Below are 10,151 nucleotides of genomic sequence, written 5' to 3' on the forward strand. Positions count from 1 at the left end.
CTTACCAGACTTCAGAGCCAGGAAACAGCAGGCAGAGTTTGCTCTCCTCATGGCTGCTCTTCCCTCATCCCTTTGTAACACCCTCCACGCTGGTCTTTTCAGAATTGCTTCCCATGGGAGCTGCAGCAGCCACACTGACCTTGGCAGAGCCTTTGCAGCAGGTCCTGCCAGCCCAGACCAGCAATGCACAAGTGCAGTACTGGGCCCAGCCATTGATATAGAGGATCTTATTCAACTTCCCTGAATCTGCACTTTTTCCTCTCATTTTAGCCTCTTTAGAGGGTGGTTTCTCTTTCATAAACAAAACAGCTCCATCCATTCTACAGTGTTTGACCATGATATTTTTTCCAGGACACAGACATTTTAAAATGCCTCTGATGTTTCACCAAATAATATTTCTGTCTTTTTCTTCAAAAAATTACCGGGTTTCAAGCCCAGTGCCACTGGCTTACATTTTCAGTATATTGATCATAATCATCTGCTTGCACAAAAATTAAGAACAAAATTGGAACCTACATTAAGCTCCCAGATCTAGTTTTCAACAGATGTCTCTCTGTCAGAAGACTTGAGACATCATTTTGTATCCCTAGTGACACCTAATGGCCCAATGTAGAATGAGTCAAATAGTTCTGTTTCACAGTGAGGACATTAGATGGACCTCTCTCAGATGTAGCTTTAGGAAACCATTTACCATTTCATTCATCTTCATTTCATTACCATTGATTTTCACAATTTATTTTCTTTAAAATAATCATCAAGCAAAGGAACAATTAAACAAGAGAATAGTTATTTTCTATATTAATGTTATATAATTCAATAAATATTAATTTTATTTTCATTGTACCTAGAAAGCACAGCGTGACAGATATACTTGTTTCAGTTTAATAACAGATCTATAATTGTTTATAAACTTTCACCCTCTGCTTCTTAGAAAAGTATTTTCTACATCCTGCCTTTTTCTTTTTTGTTTTACTTGTAGCAAAACTCTCTTTGCTGCCTTAGGTTTTAAGAGAAGCAGAACATTATATGCATAGAAATGCTTGAAATTGCATAAACAAGAATATGTTTTTACTTGAATACTTCTAACCGTGTCTAATCCCTTAAAACTGTCTTGGGAAGACCAGTATTTGCAGCTCTTCCATAGGCTTCATAGCAGCCAAGATATGTTTCCCTATAGTCAGCATCATCATTTCAGGTTCTATTTAATACTTACTTCTGAAATGTTTGAGGCAGCTCCAAATATTGCCAACTATCTCCCTTTTCTAAGCACTTTTTTAGTACTGTGATTTGAAGTTCTGCACGTGTATGCCAGCAGAAGAAAGATTGCTTAAGTCTGTGATCAACACTAGTAAGTCTTTCAATTGGAAAAACTGCAACCTGAAGAACCTTCCCCCTAAAGACTCTGAAATAGGAAATGATACCTCTAGTGGATTATGTTATCAAAAGGCAGTAACAAAAGATTTTCTCACACGGTTCCTGTGGGTATTAGACAGCTAAAGCAGTCCACCTTTTAAGAAAAATAGCAATCCTTTCCTCATGTTTTTGAACTTGTATCTCTTAGGCATCACCTTAATGTATTTCCTGGGGGCAATTAGAGGAATATTTTAAAACTCTCTGGAAATACAATAGCAGATTTAAAAAACTGAGTTATTTGATATGTCATATGGAGATGAGTACAAGGTAAAAATAGGAGCTATGGGGCTTATCTTGCTTAGATTCAGAATTTTAGGAAAAGAAATGTTAGGCTCTTGAATGATTTCATATATAGGTACATTCTGTTTTTGAAAATAGTATCTAAATCCTAGTCTAAACTCATTCTGTAAATAACGATGACCCAATATATTTTGGTTGTGTGGTGCAGTAACACAAAACAGGTAGAACATGTTTAGTTTGCAGTGCTTTTATTAGAATAAATAGAAAGATCAACAATTGACATTCACAAAATCATTGGCATATCATGGGAATGAAGATGGGAAATTGTATCAGTCAGGCAGGTGTTGTGTTTGGAGATGATGATTTAAGAAGAAATGCGAAACTTTCTGTATGCCCCCTCTGAACAAGACCTTAGCCTTACAGTATGTGCAGCACAAAGAAGCACAAATGCATTACTCAAAGAATGATTGCTGAAATTAAGAATTTCATCTGCAAGTTGTCCAGGCATCAATTCAAAGATGGTTGCACAGTGAGATCAACAGAAAGGAACAGGATTATTTTAATAGCTGTGTTTATTTCCTGTAGAAAAACCAGACTCTCAGTAGCAGTGTCAGAATTTCTCACAAGAATAAAAACAGTGGTCCTGAATCCTAAGTTGTTCAATCATGATGTTAAGCTACCTCTTGAAGTTCTTATTTATTCCTGGATATAAGTCCTAAGTACAACTTGTGTAAGCAGAAATATCAGCACCCAAAGATCTGAAAAGTCACATGCTTCTTCAGAAATATACCCTAGATACTGAAGGCTTTCCACTTAGTGAAGAGATAAGATTATACTACAATACTAGAGTAAAGGGGGTCTGTTTCTTAGGGGTAGGCAAGCATTATTTCCAGCCCTTTTTTCATTAGGGAGAACAATATCTACCAAAGAGGAGTATCATGTCACTTGGATTGTGTTTGATCAAGAAAAGGAATGGGTGGTCAGCCCTGAACTCTTCAAACTCAGAGGAATGTTGGCTGTCTCCAGTTACAACCTCTGAGCCACCTGCCTCAGTGCCCTCTTCAGTGACTTCCATGTATGCCTCATGGATGGCCTCAGACACCCTCAGGCTCTCTGCTGAAGAGATGCCAGAGAGGTTGGCTGAGGGGCTGAACAGGTCAGTCATACCCAAGGAAGTCAGGACAGATGTGAGGTTATATTTCTCCTCGATCTTCATGCGTGGGAGGTACACTTTCACCTTCTTCTTTTCCATCACCCTGGGACTGGTCCATTCCAGGAGTTTATCATAGCTGATTTTGTTCTCAAGCTGCAAAGAGAGGCAGGGAATTAAATGTCTGAGACAAAAGTTAAATGGAATGCTTTCTTGGAATGCTTTCTTCATCACTTTCATTTTTTATTTCCCCTAGGACAAACTTCTTCTTTAGTAAACATTTGAAACCACTCACAGTAATAGAAGTCCTGCTACCTTGCCTGCCTCTGATACCTGATGGAGATTGGTGCATATGGCAACATCCTCTTCTGCAGGGCTGCAGCAGCACTACACTGCTTTACCTTCATTTTATAAAACCGAGTTCAGGACTCTCCTAAGAGGCTCTGCCTCAGCACCTGGCAGATTTTGTGCTCCCCTCCCAGCCCAGCACACAGCCATGGGGTGGGCAGCTGCAATGTCAATGGGCAGCAAAAGGTCTGACAGCAGCCAAGCCCCACTAAAGTCACAGCTCTTCTGCTCGCCCTGCCAGGGCCATACCTGTGCCAGGCCAGAGATGTCATCAGGCAGCAGCACCAACAGGCTCAGCTCTCCACTGGTGTATGGAAGCTCCAGGACCTTGATTTTATCTTCAGCCACTCTTCCCACTCTGAAGGTGCTGTTCTGATACATCATTTGCACAGGTCTGCTCTCTTGCTGCAAAAACAAAAATGTGAGATGATGCAATGTGGGAGCAATCTTTTTCTTTGGTCAGACAAATGTACAAGGCCTTTGAAAGGACAGGACTCAATCTTCAACCATGCTGCCTTTGGAAAAGAGCTGTATCTCCATTTTCCTCTCTTGCTTGCTTGTGTGTCCTGGAAGCGTGGTCAGACACAGATCTTGTGAACACTACTTGGCTTTAGGCCCACTTACTGACAATGATGGACTCAGAAAAATCACCCAACCTGTGACAGATATTTGTAGCACCCAGACTCCTGCCTGTGTGAGCCAACAGCTGCCCTGGCCAGAGGTGTGTCCTTGCCCTCCTACCTCAGTCATGTTGAAAGGCTCTTCCCGAGTGTATTCTTCTTTAAATGCAGTTTTCCATATCCCTTTGAAGTAAATGACATTCACAAAGACCAGCGCAGTATGGAGATCAACAGAGTCTGATACCAGGAAATCTTGGATCCGTCCTTTAAGAAAGAGACGGGGCAGAGAGAGGTAAGATCCAGCTCCTCTGCACAAATCTCTGTGATGTTGGGTTGAGGGTGGTGGCTCCTGTTTTGTGGAGTTTAATTTTCACAGCAATAAGCAACCTGCACTTGCTTGACCCACCTTTTCTAGAGGTTATGAGGAGAGGAAGACAAGGATGTAGTTTATGGTAGGTGAGCGAAAATGCCTGCTACCAATTTTTGAGTCCTTACCATTTGTCTCTTTCTCCACCCAGGAATTGATGAGCTGTCTTGCTTCCTCTGCAGCTGTTTTGAAGTCAACTTCTTCCAGCTCTGCTTTGTAGAATTTCTTTGCACACTTTATGTATTCCTAATAGCAAAAGGGTTACAGTTGTCAGACTGATGAGGACTTGGAATTGTACAGATGTTTTAAGCAAGATTGTGAAATAAAGCAGAATGGTTTAAGGAACAGTGAATGTTTACTCCTGGGTTTGAGCATCAGACACTGAACATGTCAGTCACATCTGTCTTCCTTAACTGAATCTTAAAGCTGTACAAGAAAGACTGCTTCACATGTATAGGTCTGGCACTTTTTGATGAGACAGGGTTCCAAGTTAAAATTTTGATATATTTCCTTTGTTTTACCAAAACAGTTTCACTTTAACAAACATTTCTAAGGACAGACAATGTTTGTCTCCTTCTCTTTGTGTTCACTCTTTAGGGTTTTGAACATTGTGTTCTCACATTCTTAGATTTCAAAAGCAAAGCTTCCTTTCACTAGGAAAACTGACAATTCCAGTTTCCAATATTTCAACTAATAAATTTTATTTAATTTCCCTTAAAATTTACATTTTTCATCACATGCCATTTTTCTAGTAAATTAACAGCAATCTTGATTACTCCCTGTGATTTGCAATATAGGCATATTTTATGCCATTATATCTTTTGCCTTCATCTAAGAGGCACAGAAAAGTCCAAACTCATTTTGTACCAGTTCCTTTCATGGCTCACAAGCACCTCTTCATCAACAGAGTGGGCTACTGTTGGTGGTGCATCTCTAGGGCAGAGTCACAGGGCATTTACAGGAAATCTCATGGAAGTCAGTTCACAGTATAACTCACCTGAAGAATAGGGTATGTTTTTTCAATATAGAGTCTGTCAGCAATCCTGAGTGAGTTAGTAGCATTTTGCCTCCTGATGTCTGAGAGGAGATCCTTGAATGTTTTGTGGATGTACTCAGCAGTGCCACACTGAGGTGATGACATGAAAAAAGAAGATAGATTGCATAAGGAAATAAGATCCTAAAGTCTGGTCCCTTTCAGTTAAGAGTGATGCTACAGGGCAGTCTTCCGCCACAGACTGTCTCCTTTGCGACAGCCAGTGCTGTGGTGGTGGTGCATTGAACGGGCAAGTTCATCCTTGTCAAGACAAATCCCCTGAAATGTGCTTTTTAAAAGATGCAGTTGAGTTCCTATCACTGAGACTTCTGGGCTCTTCTCTGCCCAGCATCTTCCTGCCTAGCTGAAAATTGTCCTGCCCTGCTGTACCCTGGCTCTGGGTACTGAGCCCTCTTCACTCATCCCCCGGCAGCAATTGCCTGGGAAGACACCCTGGTGCCCAAAGCATTCTCCCCACACCATTACTTGTTCTGATGCAAGATAAGCAACCTACTGTCTTTCTATGTTTGCTCCCTCCCTCCCTCCACAGATCCCCTTGGTTTGAGGCCATTACTATAGTTTTTGTCAGGGTCTGAAACAGCTAGGAGGAGAGGCAGAAAAGTTCTACTTTTGTTCTGAGAAAATAAGACAGAAAGGAAGATTAAATTATTTCTCTACCTGGGAGTCAGAAATGTCTCTATCCTCTGTAACATTATCAAAGTGAAGGACCTGCAAGAGAAAATACCGGTGGTAGAAATGAGAAGCATGACCAAAAACAATGTGAATTTGAGATTTATACATGAGATTTTACACATGCTTGTGTAAAAGAACCTATTGGGTCAGAAAAAAAAAATATGAGAAAATAGATTAACTAAAAATTCACAGGTAAGTTTGCAAGTGGTCTAAGCCATCTGTGACCTTCTTGTAAACTGTCAATACTATTCTTTCCTTAGATTATATTTTTTTTCTACTGAATATCTAGAAATTAATTGAGTTATATATTATGTATTGCTAAAAATAGTCTGTCTTCCTGTCTTTCTGGGATTTATCTTCTATATGTATTAAAAAAGCAAATCTGATAAGGTTATTTGGAACTTGTCAGAATTTAAAAAACATAAGATTGCTGACTGGTAATCTATTTTGCTATTGTCCCTGAGTTGTTTTTTTTTTTAATGTTTAAGTCAACTGCCTGTTATATTGAAAATATGCACCTTTCTATTAGTATTTTCTATGTGTAACTCTTGATTCAGTTCTCTATTTTGTGACTTTGGCTTAGTTCTTGTGCCTTGAAACAGGTAAAAACCTCACCAGTGGATATTTTTCAGTGATGTTACTTAGAAGGAACAAGTAGCATAAGTAGAGGTGACTTTACACCTGTGTAAATAACGTACCTTCTGCATCTGGGATTGAGTCTTACCCCTTGCTCCCATATACACCAGGGCCAGGGTTGAAAGCATGCTCAGGGAGGAAAAGAGCACGTTGTCATTGCTGCGGTGCAATTTCACCTCTTTGAATACATCAAAACAAAATTCTGCATTTGCTGCACTGATGGAGCCCATTGTGAAATCCCTGTTGTCTGAAGGAAACAGAAAGAGTCTGACTTACTGTGGTGAAATAGGTCAATTGTAATGCAAAAAATTCAGTGCACATGAACCCCAAACAGAGTTTTTTCAGTAAACAGAATCCAGTCATGTGGATTTAAAAGGCAGATATGGTTTTGGATTCATGAGCAATCAAAGTGCTGGACATCTGCCGGCTGTGCATAGGCTGGTGAAAGAAGAAAACACAGACTAGAAAACACAGTGTGCAGCTGCTAGAGAATAAAATCCTGGGTACTCTGCCGTATCTATCACAGTCCCTATCAAATCAACATGTTCATGTGACAGTCATCTCCTGATGTGAGGTAATTTGAACAACAATGCATCTAACTGTTCCCCTGATAGAATGGATGCTCATTCTCTCTCTAAATTGAACTGATTGCATAGGCGACATAAGGTAGATTTTTTATTATTTACCTATTCTACTTACTGTGATATTTTAGGCTCTAAGCTCTGTTTTTGTTCCTGGAGAAGAAACAGATTCATGAAGCAAATGCTTGGGGGTTTTTTTGTTGTCATTTATCATTGAAAATGTAACTATTAAAGATAACACAGAACTGTAGAATGATGGGATCATTTGAACATTCTGCACTCCTTGATTTCATTCAGAGAATATCTTACATAACCCCTGGAATTTAAACAAATTCAATTTTGTCTTTTAATACTAAATGAAAAGTTAAAGCAGTAGAGGAAGAAGGAAGAAAGTCTGTTGTAACTTATCACCAGCTTTACAATGTGGAAGAGTTGGTAAACAAAATTATAGTTCATAAATACAAATAATTTGACTTTATACATGGCAGACTGTGAAACAGCAAAATAATACAGACAATACATCTGAAGGTAGGTAAGGTTTCTGCAGAAGGCATCCTGTGATAGTTTCTTCAACTGATACTGAAGGCCACAAACATGAGGTTACATCAATACAGTTATAAGTATTGTAAAAGACAATTGTTATTATCTTGCATATTAGAACTTAAGCCATAATTGAAAGAAATGCTTACCTTATCAGATTCAGCAGGGAAAGGTAGAGCACAGCTTCTCAGCTGTACTTGGGGCAGACTTGACAAACCCCTTGGAATATATCTTGTGTTATTTTGTGACACGCCCCATGCTGCCTGTTCTGTGTTTACCCAATAAAGTGATGGATGGAGCTCAATATCAGACGTGCACTTTTACTTGGAATAAGTCCATTCTTTGAAACAAAAAAAAAGAGCCCGAAAAAGGGATTTTAATTTAAAATTTCTGAAAAGGAAGGTTTATTCATCATAGCACATGAAACCTTGCAGAAAAGACAGGAGAACATAAAAATGACTGAAGCAAAAATAATGATAAAGGCTATTCATTGGAACTTGAATAGTAAGTATGATTTGGTTATGGCAGCAAATAGTGTAACATTGCTTGTGAAAATAAAAAGGAATGGTGAGGAATTCAGTCTTGTAGAATGTCTCTAAGGAATTTTGTCTTATTTTCCCTAATATTCCTGTCTTGAGTAGTGACAGGCCAGATCCATTTCAGAGTCACCATTTTGTGAACTTACAAATTTTGCTAAGCTCAGCATATGCAGGGCTGTATTTATTGCAAGTTTTCTCCCATTGTTGGCTGGACTACCAGTATCACCAGTCTTCATTCCCACCAGAATCCATAGCTCTACCTAAAGAACAGAGAAAATTTGCCACTGAGGAACATAAGAAAGAACATTTCTTTCAATGTTTATTGCCAAATTTAATAAAATTGAAGTACATTTTTCTGCAAGAAGTTATATGTATTTGTCTGGTGTCCCTTGCTGCATTGTAAAAGACCAAAGACATAGTGTTTCATGGAGCACAGTTTTTCATTCCAGAGCAATCTAGTTCAAGAAAATCAGACACAGTCACAGTCTGGGCAGCACATCAGTGGAAGAAAATCCTCAGTGAGAGTGTTTTGGGAATACAAATTAATTTCAATGCATCTATACAGGGAAGAACAACTGAAAAATGTGTTAGGGAAAGAGAATTTGACAAAGTAAGAAAGACAAGATTTCTGTAACTTTTTAATTCAGGCATCAGGATACTTAGATCCTAGTCAGATGCTACCAGAAAAGGATTTGAAGTCACCGCTACAATTTTGAAGGGTAGTTTAAGGTGTGCTGTTCTTTTCCACAGGTCACAGCACCAGATGCTAGGTTCAAAATGTGCCTTTTTTACATACAGAGACCATTCTTACAAGACCATTCTTACATTCTTCCACAAGCAACTTCATGGCACATCAGCTGAACAAACCAGCTGAAGAAACATTCATGGTCTGCAACACAGTCATAATATACAATAGCAAGGAGAAGCCAGTTGCATAATTCCTTTGAAATAAAAGAATAGACGGACAATAAAAGAAAATGCTTTGACCTCTCAAATGCCACATAATTTTAAAACAGAAATCCAAAGTCAATACACAAAATGGCTCTGAAATTGTCTAGAACGAATTATGCCTCAGGAGAGTAGAGGTGGACTTTTTAACCCTTTTCGTTGTCTGTGAAAGAGGAAAGCCTCTGGATCATCCCTACCTTTCTGTCTAGTACAGTTCTTCATAGTCCCATTCAGCTGAAGTTGCGCATGCAATAGGAGCCATGAAGAGCTCGGTCTGGACAGGTATTTACATCACACTGGTACTTTACACAGTATAGTGTGCAGTCCAGGCCAGTCACCCTTGTTATTGCAGCAATAGGGCTTTTGAGGAAAGATCTTTAGACTTTGACCCCCTTGGGTGCCTGATCACTGCAGGTCTAGTGCAAAGAGAATGAGATATTCTCTCACAGGAGCAGTGTGTAAACTGGTCACCACTGCACTGTTGTGAGTCCCATTTAGCTGAAAAGGGTCCCACCTTGCTGGAGGACAACAGTGCATGTGCCTGTGGAGCGTGAACCTTTAAATGAGTGCATGTGCCTGTGGAGCATGAACCTTTAACCACACAGCTGGGAGATGCTCCCTAGTCTGCAAGCTGTTCCTGCAGCTGCTGCCTGTTCTGCCTTTCCATCTTAAAACTGTCTTGTTTCTGTTCGAACTGCCTTCTACACGTGTGGCCACTGTCCATTGCAATATACTTGACAGCTCAGAAGGCAAAGGATTAGCCAGTATGTTTGTCCCTGTCACTTCTAATGTTTGAATATGCCTTGAGTCTTCTTCCTTGGCAATCGAATTATCTAGTGGTGTGCCTTAACTCACCATGTGTGAACCACCTTGGCCCTTGTGCACCATCCACCTGAATCATATTTGTATCATCATAGACAGCCTGTAACTTGGTAGCTACAAAGATGTCCCATGAGTTGGTACAGCTGTTTTCTAACAGCCAACTCACAGCACTGATGTTGTTAGCAAAATATTTCTGAGTTCAATGTATTCACTAATGAAAT

At 39.6% G+C, this 10,151-nt stretch overlaps 1 protein-coding gene across 1 annotated transcript; it reads right to left on the reverse strand.

The window, feature by feature from the left end:
• Window positions 1-1,884: 1,884 nt before the first annotated feature.
• On the reverse strand, window positions 1,885-6,739 carry LOC118684420 (ovalbumin-related protein Y-like). The gene is made up of 7 exons (XM_036379273.1): window positions 6,563-6,739; window positions 5,850-5,900; window positions 5,136-5,264; window positions 4,267-4,384; window positions 3,893-4,035; window positions 3,401-3,556; window positions 1,885-2,959 (listed from the first exon to the last, which is right to left on the reverse strand). The coding sequence occupies exons 1-7, from the start codon at window positions 6,728-6,730 to the stop codon at window positions 2,558-2,560; spliced, it is 1,167 nt and encodes a 388-aa protein (XP_036235166.1). The 5' UTR covers window positions 6,731-6,739; the 3' UTR covers window positions 1,885-2,557.
• Between the last annotated feature and the right edge of the window lie 3,412 nt (window positions 6,740-10,151).

This window comes from Molothrus ater, chromosome 1 (assembly GCF_012460135.2).
Source record: "Molothrus ater isolate BHLD 08-10-18 breed brown headed cowbird chromosome 1, BPBGC_Mater_1.1, whole genome shotgun sequence".
Lineage (NCBI taxonomy): Eukaryota > Metazoa > Chordata > Aves > Passeriformes > Icteridae > Molothrus > Molothrus ater.

Bases quoted from the DNA above. Each gene is read 5' to 3' on its own strand.
- LOC118684420 (XM_036379273.1), bottom strand. From the start codon at position 6,730: ATGGGCTCCATCAGTGCAGCAAATGCAGAATTTTGTTTTGATGTATTC. The intron at 4,036-4,266 runs GTAAGGACTCAA...TCTTTCTTAAAG, and splicing joins GGTGGAGAAAGAGACAAATG to GACGGATCCAAGATTTCCTG. The intron at 3,557-3,892 runs GTAGGAGGGCAA...TTGTTTTTGCAG, and splicing joins AGCCTTTCAACATGACTGAG to CAAGAGAGCAGACCTGTGCA.